This window comes from Trachurus trachurus (assembly GCF_905171665.1).
Source record: "Trachurus trachurus genome assembly, chromosome: 1".
Taxonomy (NCBI): Eukaryota; Metazoa; Chordata; class Actinopteri; order Carangiformes; family Carangidae; genus Trachurus; species Trachurus trachurus.
In genome coordinates this window covers 14,919,593-14,934,351 of record NC_139891.1, presented here as the reverse complement: position 1 = coordinate 14,934,351, position 14,759 = coordinate 14,919,593, and the positions used below count along the sequence as shown (strand labels likewise).

Sequence of the window (14,759 nt, the reverse complement as noted above, 5' to 3'; positions counted from 1 at the left end):
ACAAGGTCTTTGACAGGACTGATAAATGTACACATGAGCTGTAACTATACCAGTGCTAAATCATTATAAGCAAGTAAACAGTTAGATGTTCACTTGTATTTCAAGTTACAATAATGTCATAAGACTCCCATCTGTGTTTAGATGTTGATTGTGTTCATATTTATGTATTTATTGTCAATACATCCGTGTGACTTGTGACAATGACATGAAGGAGATGGGAAACAACTGTCACACATGTTTTTAATTGGAATGTCATTATCCTGCACTTTGTTTAAAATGTCAGTGTGGTTTAAACATTAACTTATTTCTGGGTGAAGCATTTGTATGAATGCTGCAACATGATATTCATCCATCATTAAGTTAAATATTAAAAACCACTCCAAAAACAAAACAAAACAAACTTTATTTATGAGGACAAAGCATACAAGTGTACAACATTTAATTTAATTTAATTACAAAATACAGTGCTTAAGGGATGCTATCAGAAAGGATGTTTAAAAGACAAAGCAGGGACAGGGATAATTACACATGAATTGTCATACAGTACATGATAATATTATCTTAAATTCTGTGTGTGTAGGTTGAATTTGTCAATTATTCTGTAGCTGATTGAGCTTGCTTCACAGTAGGCTATAGTTTAATCTGTTAGTCCAGTGGGTTTGAGCCATCCGACTCACTTCAAAATTGTAAAACATAAAAAGCACTGTTCTGCTACAAACACAATTTTTATTTATTTTTTTATTTTTTTACTCTGTGTCTTTGTGCATTTTTTTATTTATTTTTTTATTTATTTTATTTTATGTGAAATATATTGGGTCAAACTCACTTTCCTAATCCTAATGTGATAGCCTGTGTAGTTCAGACGAAATATAGCAGTGGAAATTCTCAAATTGAGTAGGAAACCAGAAGCTAAATGACCTTATTTCCAGCACTGACCACCATGATTCAAAGGTCATCATGAAGTCAACTGATCTGTATGTCTGTAGCACCACCTAGTGGTTGAATTGAACAGCACGTCCTCCTCCTCCTCCTCCTCCTCCTCCCCTCCCGTGTCCTCTCAGGTGAGCTGGTGAATGTTTCACCTGCATGAGGTGACGTCACGGCACCTTCAGGAAAAAGAAACGTTGGACTCCGTGACCACTTCAGGCTGATTAAGTTACCCGTTTTGGATGGCGAAATCACATTAATACCTGCGGAATACGCTGACTAAACTTTAAGCTGAGTTTGTGTGCACTGTAAACCCGCGTGCTGTGCTGGTACGTTTACAAAACACGATGTCTGCCTCCGCTATATTCGTGCTGGATCTTAAGGGGAAGGTAAGTTAAACGCTCGAGCTCATTGTAGACACTGATGGTGACTTATTGGATGGACACGTCTCTGGATCTTTAGACTCAAGTTATTCAAAAACACACTTACGGTATCCACCCTTTGGCTGTGCAAGTTGAGTTTTAGACTGTTGCTTTAACTGTTAAACATTAATAGCACTTGCGTCGTTAAAAATTAATAGTAGCCTACTGAGCTTGCGACAGGTCTCATTCATCGGCCTTTTCTCCTACTTCCGCGTACATGTAGCCTATGTTGGAGAAATACAGCTGGCTGCAGCCTCAAGTAACGTCATGACACCAAACAGTGCCAGTGGCCAGATGTGTTACAGTTAGCATATTGTTGTTTTGCCATTTCTCTGCTGTAGGCATTGAGTGGCACTAAACAACCCTTTCTTTCCCTACAAAGTAACCTGACACAAATTAGTGGTAGGTGTGGTTAAAAAAAGGGTTTGTGACTTCTACAGCAACACATGATGTGGCATATCATTTGATCAGTCACTGGTTGTTGGTTATAACCTTAGGTTGTTTAAGTTGTTGGTTATAACCTTAGGTTATAACCAACAACTTGGGTCTTGAGCAGGTGTCAGGTTTGACTTGTTTCATAATCTGTCCTATCTTTGGCACTACCTTTACTTGTAACTTTGCATGATTATCAGACAAAGCGGACCTTACCTGACTCAGTATGCCACCCAACTCATGGACTAATACCAGGCCATCTTTGCCTGGACTTCTAGAGTTCCCGTCTGGCAGGCCTCCCTTCATACACACTGTCTGAAACCATACACTATATGACTGAAACCCTTACAGATGGTCCAGAATCCAGATAGCAGCAGTCCATCAAATGCACATGTCACTCCACTACTCATATGCACTGACCACCCAAATCTAATTCATGTCACTAATGCTGCTGACTTTGGGGTCTGCAACCATGTACTTGAACTCATAATACAACCTCATTCACCGTCCTGGCCTCTGCCATCACTGCACACAGGTTATCTAGATTCTAATTGTGCTGTTGTGGTTTCCTAGTGGTTGAACGAGCTACTGAATGCTGTCAGAGTGAGTGTCCTGTTCTATCGTCAAAAAAAAAAATAAGGAAAAAAGACTCATCTCCTGTGAGAGCAACTCCTCTCTAAACACCTCTGACACCTTGACTGTCTATAGCACTTATGCTATATTTTCAGTTCACTTCTCATAGCACCCGTTAAATTACTGTAGTATTTTGTAATTGCACACGTCTCCTACTTCACCAAACTAAAGTGTTGTCCTTTAGTTTGGGTCACTTTACAGCATCTGCCAAATGAATAAATGTGATAATTTGAAACATCAAATAATAAGTACAATCAACAAACAAAATAACAACAAATATTGTAATATTTTTTGAGACATACTGTATAGTAAAATAAATAAATGAAACAAATATTTTATGACGGCAAGATCTTGTTCAACAGCAGCTCACATATCCGACTGTGATATTTACCACTGTCTGATAATAACATGTGGTGTTATTCTCTCTGCCCAGGTGTTGATTTGCCGGAACTACAAAGGCGATGTGGACATGGCAGAGATCGACCACTTCTTGCCTTTACTCATGCAACATGAAGAGGAAGGGCTAATCTGTCCTGTGATGTCCCATGGAAATGTTCACTTCATGTGGATCAAACACAGCAACTTGTACCGTATCCTTATACTGGATGTTTCACCAGCTACTTATTGAGCAGCCGATAGAATGGTAAGGTTTAGTTATAACATGGAAAAATATTAAATTCCAGTGATTTTAATAGTAATAAAACTTGAATGTGTAGAGTACTCCTTGACCTTATCTCTATACAGTGGTGGCCACCACAAACAAGAACTCCAACGCATCCCTAGTGTACTCATTTCTCTACAAACTAGTTGAGGTGAGTGGCATATGTAATGCCATTACAGTGGGTATTTACCATTTAAATGTTTGATGTACATTCAATTTCCAAGAGTTGGTTTGCATTTATGTGGAAATATGCTTAAGGATGGCAGTCAAATATTGTGGTAAATTGGTAATTCAAAAGACTGGCAGTTCCTGAGAGCCTCTACAGATAAGGCTATTGTCTGTTGTCCGTATCATGCAGGTGTTCACAGAGTACTTCAAAGAGCTGGAGGAGGAGAGCATTCAAGATAATTTCGTCGTAGTCTATGAGCTGCTGGATGAGCTGATGGATTTTGGATTCCCCCAGACCACTGACAGCAAGATCCTACAGGAGTAAGACACATGCAAGATGCATTCAGGCACACAGACGTAATCACGTTTTGTGTGGTGGTTGAATTACAGCGAACGTTTCTTATAATCTCATTCTTATAATCTCATCCCTTGCAGGTACATCACTCAGGAAGGTGCTAAACTTGAGGTGGCAAAGTCCAAAGTACCGACCACCGTTACCAATGCTGTCTCCTGGAGGTCAGAGGGCATTAAATACAAGAAGAACGAGGTCTTTATTGATGTCATCGAATCTATCAACGTACTGGTAAGGTTGGATGTAGAGCTGTTTTATTGAGCTATGTCATGATAGCATCTGTCATCATGAGATTTATTAGCTACATGAATACTCATCAGGTAGCACTTATGAATCCCACTGAAATTGGATAACTGTACTGTATGGTTATATTACTTTTATATAATTTGGAGCTGGGCTGGAAATTTTCTGCATACAGTAGGAAGTTTAGTGTTCTGGTATCACAATTTCATTGCTTCTGTTATACTCCATCAAATAGTTGTGTGTTTAATTTAGCAATGTAGGCTATGTATGTCTTTTTGCTTGTAGACAATCTGTCTGCGATTTATTCAATTAAATAATAATACATTAATGTATCAGCTACTTTATGTTGCTCATTCAGGTGAATGCTAACGGCAGTGTGATGAGCAGTGACATCGTGGGAAGCATCAAGCTGAAAACGATGCTGTCTGGAATGCCTGAACTGCGCCTGGGCCTCAACGATCGAGTGCTTTTTGCCCTGACTGGACGTACGTATGCAGCACCTGTGCTGAACCATAACTACTCTATCTGAAACTTTATTCATCGAGGATTTATCTTATCTGTCTGCTTTAGTTGTTTACATTAACCCCACTCATTGTTTTACTTTATGCTCAGGTGACAAGGGGAAAACAGTGGTGATGGAAGACGTTAAGTTCCACCAATGTGTCCGTCTCTCACGTTTCGAGAGTGATCGCACAATCTCCTTCATCCCTCCAGACGGGGAGTCTGAACTGATGTCCTACCGCATCAACACTCATGTTAGTTCAGAAAAATACCAGGGATTCATACCAAAAAAATTCTTTTTTGTCTTTTATGTCATATATATGCCGCCATTGCTGCATGTGCTGGTTGTAACCCAAAGAAAATGCATCTATCCAGTTTAGATGTTACTAATGGAGCCAGTGCCATGTTTTATATATTACAATACCATACCATTTATATATTAGAAACACCAGTGTAATAAAATATAAAGAGGCACATAAATAAACAGTTGATCCCCAGATGAGAAATTCACATGTCTATTTCATATAGAATGAGCAGTAAAAAAAATCAATGTTGTTCAGAACTAATACATAAAAAAAAATCCTTATTTTAAATCATCTGCATAATGAAACATTATCCTTTATTTCTTGTAGGTAAAGCCTCTGATATGGATTGAGTCCGTCATAGAGAAATTCTCTCACAGTAGGGTGGAAATCATGGTGAAGGTACTGACCAACTGTACTTTTAACTACACTGTCAACAGAATTACATGCATTTTAATCAACAGTTTGTGTCAGTGGCTGTCACATGATATCCTGTTATATCGTTTTCAACTTTTTAGGCAAAGGGGCAATTTAAAAAACAGTCTGTGGCAAATAATGTGGAGGTGAGGGTCCCTGTCCCCAGTGATGCTGACTCACCCAAATTCAAAACCAGCACAGGCAGTGCCAAATATGTGCCTGAGAAGAATCTGGTGGTGTGGACCATCAAGTCCTTCCCTGTAAGAAATTCCCAACTCAATATTTTACATGCCATAGAGTTCAAATCATTGTCTTTATAGGCATTCTGATCAAAAATTTAACTTTGACAGTCTTTGTGTCTTTTTCTGTGTATTCCTTTTCAAACTAAGAGTTGCATTTGTCTAACCCATTTGTTCATGCATTCATCAATCCAGGGAGGAAAGGAGTTTCTAATGAGAGCACATTTTGGCCTGCCCAGTGTGGAAAATGATGAACTGGAGGGCAAACCTCCCATTACTGTCAAATTTGAAATCCCATACTTCACAGTCTCAGGAATACAGGTAGGCCTATGTGTGCATACATATTCAAGGTTCTCCTTTAATACCAAAACACACGTATTTATGCTGGATCATTCTGAAGCCTATCAGAGTATGATGCATTTTACTTATGTTGAAACAGACAATTATAAAACACTAAGCATCACCTGAGATGATCCCTGATCTGCCCAGGGCGACTCATGAATAGTCAAGTCAGGTCCTGATATTATTTGCTTATTCTAGGAAACTGGATTCGATTTAATGGTGCACATTTATGTGTCTTGTCTCAACATGTTGTGTCTCTGTCTTCCTCCTTCTTTTTCACCAGGTGCGATATATGAAGATCATAGAAAAAAGTGGCTATCAGGCTTTGCCCTGGGTCCGCTACATTACACAGAGTGGAGGTACATTATTGAATATTAACCCTACTACTATACTAACACTAACATTAATATAATGAGATGGAACATAGTACAAGTAATTGCTACTGTATGAGATGGATGTAAAAGCAGAACACATTTAACTTTACACTTGTATTTGTTCTCTTTTTATTTAGATTACCAGCTGAGGACGAATGTGTAAATCCTGAGGGATACTGTATATTATACTCACTTCCATAGGAGCGTCAATGATCACTTTACCTGGACTGAAGGAATGTCTTTAAAATTTCAACTGCTCTATGAAATGTCAGTAATCTTGTTTTATGAAGTATGTGTGTGATTTGAGTTTCTATTCGTGTGCAGTGCAAATGGTAATGAAATGCTTAATTAAATATACCTTTTAAAATATTGTGTACTTATTTGTAACCTGTGTGTTTGTTTTGTGCTCCTCTGTTTTCTGCATGAGCTTGTCACACGCAAATAATGGCAGAGTATGTACTCGGTTTGTAGTAACGCATTATGCAATCACAGTCACTAGTCCGCCTAAAATTAAATACTTACACCCGCCTTTTTTCTACACTTGCCTCTGGAGAAATATGCACAGAGGTCAGAAATGTGAATGAATTGCCTTTGGAGACATCAACGTATACGAATCGCCCGCTTTCTTCGCTGCTTGCTCTGATTGGTCGAGTCTTGCTGTTACCACAGTGATAGTGTAGTAACAGAGTTGTAAACCCGCCTCTTTTACCTTATATGGAAGAGCAACACCCTCTGGGCGAGCTGTCATTGGTCGTCGTGTTTTCTCCCCCAATGTTTGTAAATTGTAGTCTGGAGACGCCGCTGTGAGCTTGTCAGCGCGCAAATGTATTTTCCAATGTTGATAAACATCCCTTGTTTGGATATCATTTGAAATTTACTGGTTTTTGGAAACCGTCGGATAGGAGCTCTCGGCGACGTTGTGGATCTTTACGGACGGAACAAGGTACGCGTAAACCTCTATAGCCTGCTCTCTTGTTAATGTTAGCGGTTAGCCTGGATGCTAATTGTTTGTGACATTCAGTTGACCAGCCTCTCCCTGTGTCTGTCCTTTGGTGAAAACAATTGCTTTCACGGAGCTTTGCCGGTTGAACGAGTGGCTTGAAAAAAAATACTACTCGATGTAACATTACGCTAGCGCCGTCAGATAACATGGCGTCAACTGGAAACTGAAGCTTACGTTAGCCGGATGCTGTAGTAGCTAGCTGTAGCCGAAGTTAATCTTCCTGAACCCGACAGTAGCATAGCTTCGCCTTCGCACCGTTCGTCGTCCTGTTATTGTCATCATGAGGAGCCCGAGTTTGACTTACGGCGCAGTAAACTGTTTTTACGTTTCCCCCCGAACAGGCAGAAAGAGAGCGTATCATGGTCCTCAGTGAGATGGATGCGGGTAAAGCTTTGACGGCGGCAGCAGCCAAAGGGAATACGAGCGAGGTGCAGAGGATCCTGGAGGAGAGCAGAGTGCACCCTGACACCCTCAATGAATTTGGCAGGACTGCGCTGCAGGTGAGGACCAGTCTCTCTGTTTCAAATGCTCATATATGATCCGTATTCACCGATGTATTATGAGCTGCATAAACACATAACGCTGTGGAAACATGTTAGTCCGGAGTGTTTGTCAGACACAGTAACGTTATGTCGCATCCACTGAACAGCTTCCACTTGTGAATTAGTTGTAGCGCACTGTAATAAAGGAAAGTGTATGTTCAATGTTATAATCAAGTAGAGATAAAATCCTGGATCCAAAGGTACCAACATATGGAGTATTTTATTACATGATCCACTTCAAATTCATAAAAACGAGGAAATGCACGCAGTTGTCCTTTCACAAACTTATGGCATTCTAATAAAACGGTCCTGCCTCAAGTCTTATAAACCTTATCATATTCAGTTTGGGTGATGATTCAACTTAAATCCAACTTAATTGATCTCAAACTGACAGGTGCTGCTACTAGTTTGAGCAGTTTTTATATCATACAATGTCTATAACATGGAAAGGATTGTTTTGGCAGGGTGATTACTTTTAATGATGAAATGTTTAGTGAATAACTACACTCTGCCATTTGTCACATTTCAGAAACCATGCATCCAGAAAATATGTAGCCTGATAATTTACTTGTACTGGCATAATGTATTGCTGATCAATTTTAAATGCACCAACAATGGAGACACCTCTGAATTAAATTAAACTACAGCTTTTGAAATAATCATAAAATTGAGTATAGGCACCCTGTAATTACCTAAAACACTGACCTTGATAAAAGTTCAATTTATTGTAGAGATGTTTTGCTAGACTGCTTTTGTTTCCCACAGTTTTAATAACTTGGAATGATTTTATAAATTAGTATATAGATTAATTTAAAGTCTCCAGTCCTGCAGTAATAACATAGACGGTTAGTCCATTTATAGTATATGTAAAGCACCACATCACAACAGAACTTATCTCAGGGTAGTTTTCATACAGGGCAGGCCTGAGCTGTACACTGTGATATTAAGGTTCCCACAAGTTTCTTTTTTTATGAAATCCTGTTTGGCATAATTTCATGATAGTGGCTTTTAGGACTAAACAAAACATTTATAAGTTTTGTGGCCTCAAATCCTTTGCAAAACTGTTTAAAATCCTCTTTATCTGAAAGAACAGCATGCCTTTTACACACAGGTGTTGATTTAACTATGTACTCTCATAATTTCTCTAATATCTCGTACAGGTAATGATGATGGGCAACTCCAAGATTGCCAGTTTGCTGTTGGAAAAAGGAGCAAACCCCAATCTTCAGGATAAATATGGAATAGCGCCTGTCCATGATGCAGCCCGAACGGGATTCCTGGACACTCTGCGGGTTCTGGTGGAGTACGGTGCTTCAGTAAACACCCCAGACCAAAGCGGGGCTCTGCCTATTCACATTGCCATCCGGGAAGGCCACCGGGACGTTGTGGAGTTCTTGGCACCACAGTCCGATCTGAAGCACGCCAATATCAGCGGGCAGACGGCGATAGATGTGGCCCGAGCTTCATGTGTGCCTGATATGATTAACTTGCTTTTTGCTGACATTCATAGTTAGTCAGAAGTCTGGGTGCTGGGTGCCTTCTGGTAACCGTAACCTCACACTTTTTGTTTGCTTCAGACCTGGTGACTTGAATTCATTGCTGTGTAAAGGATTATTTTTTTGTTAATAGTGGCTCAGCAACAATATGTGACACAGGACACATTGTCTTGGCAGCTTATTTTCAGTGGATGGGTGGCTATATACAGTAGACACCTCTTTTGCACAGTGCAATTTAGGCACCTTATAAATATACATATATATCTGTTTTCCCTATTAATTGGGAGTGCACATTTGTAGATAGTTTTCCCTCAGTGTTTTGTAATAATTGCATTATTTCCATTGTGTAAGAATTGCAACAGTTGATACATTGTACGTGTTTTTTTTTTTAATTGGGCCAACTTGAGATGGTGCACCCTGATTGCTTTGCATAGTTGTGTTTCTCTTAATTAGATGAACTTAGACTTTGAATTTACCCTTATTTATTGTTAAAATAGGACTGAATATTCCTGTGACTTTGTAAATAGCTACATTTATTGTGATTTGTTGAAATGTTATTTATAAAAGTACTTTTAAAACAAGAGTGAGAATATTCACTTTACTATTTGAAGATGAAAGCACAAAATAAAGTGTTGAACTTGAAGCTGTGAAGTCACTCTGGGGAGTTTGTACAGTATATTGTATGTGCCATGACAATCAGGTAAACTGATTCCAGGTGTGTCGCTACTAGCATCATTATCTTGATTATTTTCTGGGGGAGTTTAATGACCTGTGCGTTTCCATGCTATATTACATTGTTTTCCAGGCTAGGTATTGCAAAAATAAATTAATATTAAGCATTCTTTTACATAGATAAAGCACTTTTTTTTATTCCACCTAACTTTTTTTTTATTCCTCTTAGTTTCTGGAAAGTTTAAGGGCACAGTTTACACCGTTATGTAGAAGGCAAGTGTTTCCCAGCCTGAGGACCCTCTTAAGGGGCTACAAGATAAATCCATGGGATTTGCCTGAGGATTAATAGGATAGGGAAGATGATAAACTCTGCAGCTATGTGGATGGTGTAGTTTCATTTCCTCTCTACAGAGTCATTTAAATGTAGTGGTGAAACTGCTCACAACCAAGTAATGACAAATGTTGCCTTCAGTTTCAGAGGTCAGTAGGGAAAAGTGTTGGAGTTTCAGAAAATCACTTGTTCAGCATTGTTTAAACCCTGGATATGAATAATTCACTTTTTTTTGCCTGCATTGAAAGTATTTTTGAACTTCAAGGCTCTTTTATAATTACACATTCTTAGCATACAGAAAGATTTGACTGACCAAAATGATCTTGATAAACATGTTGTTTTACATCCACACCGATCTGCTGCAGCCTCGGAGACGGATCAGAGTGGTGTGTGTAGTGTTACTGTATCCTCGAGTGTCTAGCACTTCCCCAAGGTGATCCATCAAGGGCATTTATAATAACTGCACACTGGAATCCACAGCGCAATGAAAGCCCTCTCAAAGGTCACACAGATAGCAGGATTCAAACTCTAAATGAATGAGGGCCCTGTTTTGTTGAGGCTCGTAGGTAACAGCAGCACAATTTGCTGATGTTTGTGCTCAGAGCTTTTATAGTACAATGGGTATTTTGTTGGGTTTTTTTCCTGTGCCACAGGCCAACTTCACCAGCCGAGAAAGGAGATACAGTTCAGCTACTGTGCTGCCAACTCTCTGTGCACACAGGCAAAACAAAACAAAACAAAACAAAAAGACAGCATGTTCAAATGCATTTAAGATTCTTATGAATTTTCACCAGAATTGACTTGACTGTGAAACATAGACATCCACCATTACCTTATGTTTCACTACATTTCAAGGGGAAGTCGTCGTGCTTTTTCTTCAGTGCATTAATTTGCTGGCTATAAAGTGAGAGTTTACATTCAAAATATAAGCTTGTAAAATATAATTTGGCACTACCCTGACCAGCATTGAAATGCTAAATATACCTTCTTCTATTATTTGCCATTGCATGACAGGCACTGGGCCATTTTACTTTTATTGTTTTAGATTTTCTTCTTTTTTACTTAAGTATTGTTTTCAGTATTTAGTACCTATTGCCATTTAACTGAAGGGTCTGAGTGCTGTACGCCTACTTCCACAGGATTAAATAGTCTGCAGTCACATGTTATTTTCACCTTCCTGTTTCACATTTACATAGTCCTACACATGCTAAATGCGCAGTCCAACCACAGTATTTGAATGCGCATTGAACAACCCAACAACTCGAGCCTGCTCAGGGTTAAATGTCTGCCTCAAAGGCACTCCAGCAGTAGCTGTTGAGAAGAGCAAAAAAAAAAGTCATTTACTCTCCCCACCCTACTTTCCCAGTCTCTTGTGGGTTTTGAAACAAATCTTCCTGTCAGAAGCCAGCTTCTCTTTCTTTTGTGCTACCACACCCTCATCTTGTGTAATAAAGATGCACAGTAATGAATAATATATATTTTATTTTCCCACCCTAATGCTAATCACAAAACTGTCTTAATAAGGGTTGTGAAAAACACAGACTCAGACAGACTTGCAACCAGCCACTAGATAGAGCTGCCAGACCTCACTGTGCACAAATGTGGGTGTATTGTGGGATGTGAAAAAAAATACCTGTATAAACATGAGTGGTTGGTTTGCTCTGCAGGTTGAGGGGGTGGAAGGTTTGCAAACAGTAAAAGATAGTGGGAGTAGCCAAAAAAACTTTATGTCAGCCCACTCCTTCAAAGGCGTGGTCAGGCATACGCACTCAGATGTGTGTGAATAGACAATGACAAGGCCGAGGGAGGTATAATAAGGTGTGAGTCAAGAGTCTGATAAGACCATTTCTGTTCCTGTTCAAAATGAAGACTGTGACAAAGGAATGAACTGTCTGACGCACCAGCCTGACCAAATACTGTTGGTGACAGTTCAAACCTTTACTGGGTGTTTTTGCCTGTATAAGGTCATGGACAGTGAAGAGATAGGGTTAGGGTTAGGGGGAAGAGAAAGGTCGGTTATCATTACCTCTTTTAGGGGTCTAACAATTAGCAATTAGCTGATTAATTGGGTGATAAAAAAATATATATATATTTGTCCAAAGTATTTTTCAAAGCAGCTATGCCAAAATTAGATTGTTTCTAGGTAATTAGGTGTGTAAGATTTTCTCATCTTCCATTAAAATCAATTGATTCTGTTTGGACTTTGGTCAAACAAAAAAGAGACATTTGATGACATTACTTCACTTCTATACCAAAAGGATGATGAATTAACAGGCATATTAGTTAGCTGTTGTTGCTAGTGCTCACATGTCCATGTGTAGACAAGGAGTGTTTTTTACTATAAGCATTCCTATTGTCTGTCTGCTATGGGAATATGACAGCTTTGTAAGAAAAGAGGGAAATGCATTATAAAATTCAGCTGATGCTAAGAGTCTTCAACAATCTTAAATAGCCAAATTAAGTGGGGATCCTCCAACCTCTTTAGTCAGACATGCCTGTATTTCTTTGCTGAGGCCACAATGAATGATCAGTATGGACAGGAAGGATTTGAATTCCCATTACTTAATGTACTGTACATATGGGCATGTGAGCACTGTGATGAATACATACAAATACAAACCCATCCCAATTTAAAATATGTAATCTACAAGATATAAAAGTGTAGTGTCCTGATGAAATGACATAAAACATCTTATCAGATATGGACCTTGAAATCATTATACTGTAGGTCACATGGAAAAACTTGGTTTGAAGTCATAAGTCGCGAGTAATTGCACACTGTCAACAACAGACACTAACATGCTCTGTTGGGTTTCATTCATTTAGCAGAAAAGAAACATAGGCTGCAGGCACTGAATCCTAATCTTTCAGAAACTGGAACAACAGAAACTCACATGGATGAGGGAAGCTTCCCAATTTTGATTTTCCTATATAAATACAGCATTAGACAGCCGGTCCACAAGTAACACACTTCACAAGTATGACAATGGCAGCAGTAGTGTTTCATACGAAAGTCAGTTTGTGACTTCTGACTGAAGTTATAACCCCAAACAACTTGAAGCATATTTCTGACCTGACAGTTAGTTCTTAGTCACACTGATGCAGTCACTTTTGGTTAATGGTGACACACTCCGCTGCCATCTTCAGTAAGAGAGAAAAACAATATGGAAATGATTGACAGAGTTGTCTAACAGAAGGCATGTCACCCTAGATGTGAATATTCCACACTTTCTATCCTTCTCTTTTCTCTTCCTCCTCACTCAAATAAATCGAGGCGATAAAAAAGAAATAAAGAGTTTTATGGAGATGTGTGGAAGCATGGGTAGGCACAGCACTGTATGCTCAGATATTACTGAGGTATGTCCATAAACTGACTGACAGGATCCTGTTCTGCAGCCATGCAAGCCAGGACATGACTGGTGCTGCTGCTGAGGCAGAACTGTGGAAGTCCTGACTGAGGAGTACAGATTTGTTATGCATATCTGAGTCTGGGAATGGAACATAGTGAGAAAGAAACAAGCTACCATAGTGACCTCCAGACTAGCCACACACATTTTTTATTTTGTTTCCTTGTTTCTGTGTTGAAAAGGCACTCATAATGTATTTGCACCGGTCTGATGTGCAAAATAAACATCATACTTTTAAGTAATTTTACATCTTATACATCAAATTCCAACTGGTTAGCAGTGATGTGATCATGTCCTCTCTTTATTTTACTGAAAAGTTAAAATACAAAAGTGGTTAAAAAATAAAACGGGGAGGCAAAACTGAAATTCTTGGGTAGCCATTAATTCATACACAGGGTATAAAAAGAAAAAAAAAAACTGTTATCACCCATCACCAAAGGCATCATGGTACGCAACATATTACTCATTCAAAATATATTGTAAAGACAGCACTTCTTGCTTCCTTGTAGTGCAGGATTATTTATTGTGTCCTGCTTAGCACATTGAATATCATGTTGAACTGACTTTTGTCTGATTCATGCTATCCTGTATTAATTCAGTCTTTTCTCCGTTTGACAGAATATGTAAATAGAGGAATGGACACCTATTATCCTGCAACTGAAAGGCTCTTTCTTCCTCCGCTTGTTTAGTGCCTGAAAGGGAGCAATGTGAGCTGCCTCTCTCTGGAAAACGCTTCTTCATGCTGTATAAACCTGTTCAACAGGATATGATCCCTTGACTGTTACTCTGAAAAACCCACAAAATATTCAGTAAACAATGCTCTGAGTGAAAATAGTGGCAATTTAAAGATCACCTCTTTCACCCAGAGGTATTTTTGTAAAGTGTTGAGTGCTTATCCACCCAGAACATTGTCTTGACCATTTATCCCTAATAATCCTCATTAAACTTTACATTAATCCAGTTTTGCAAAAATAAACCAGTAATGTATTTACAGGACATCTTTGAGCTTGATTTTAAAAAGAAATCTAAAGAGTATTTTTAAGAAAAATGCATACAAAAACATGTGCAAGTTGATTATTTACTGACTGACATGGACTGGAACAGATTTCATGACTGATTTTGTAAATACGTCTTTTTTATGTGTGTTTTTAAAAGAAATCCTTTTATGGTCAGTTTTGCATTTGGTTATGATTTTACCATTTGTTCTGCATTTTCTCTAATGCCATAAATTAATATTCTGTGCAAGTCAGACCAACACTGTGCCTACCACATTAGAGTCCATGAGCTCTACAAAC

General features: G+C 38.8%; 2 protein-coding genes across 3 annotated transcripts; both read left to right on the top strand.

The window, feature by feature from the left end:
• Positions 1-1,074: 1,074 nt before the first annotated feature.
• On the top strand, positions 1,075-6,372 carry ap1m2 (adaptor related protein complex 1 subunit mu 2). The gene is made up of 12 exons (XM_083988857.1): positions 1,075-1,316; positions 2,848-3,004; positions 3,159-3,226; positions 3,434-3,564; positions 3,679-3,826; positions 4,197-4,323; positions 4,451-4,593; positions 4,972-5,043; positions 5,160-5,318; positions 5,493-5,618; positions 5,923-5,998; positions 6,151-6,372. Exons 1-12 carry the CDS (start codon positions 1,275-1,277, stop codon positions 6,174-6,176), a joined length of 1,275 nt encoding a protein of 424 aa, XP_083844983.1. The 5' UTR covers positions 1,075-1,274; the 3' UTR covers positions 6,177-6,372.
• Positions 6,160-9,162, top strand: cdkn2d (cyclin-dependent kinase inhibitor 2D (p19, inhibits CDK4)). Of its 2 annotated transcripts, none has more exons than XM_083988976.1 (3): positions 6,160-6,280; positions 7,358-7,516; positions 8,719-9,162. In XM_083988976.1, the coding sequence occupies exons 2-3, from the start codon at positions 7,376-7,378 to the stop codon at positions 9,070-9,072; spliced, it is 495 nt and encodes a 164-aa protein (XP_083845102.1). In that variant the 5' UTR covers positions 6,160-6,280; positions 7,358-7,375; the 3' UTR covers positions 9,073-9,162. The 2 variants fall into 2 exon arrangements, with proteins under 2 accessions (XP_083845102.1, XP_083845101.1); XM_083988975.1 differs by lacking the exon at positions 6,160-6,280 and adding an exon at positions 6,814-6,956.
• The last annotated feature ends 5,597 nt before the right edge of the window (positions 9,163-14,759 follow it).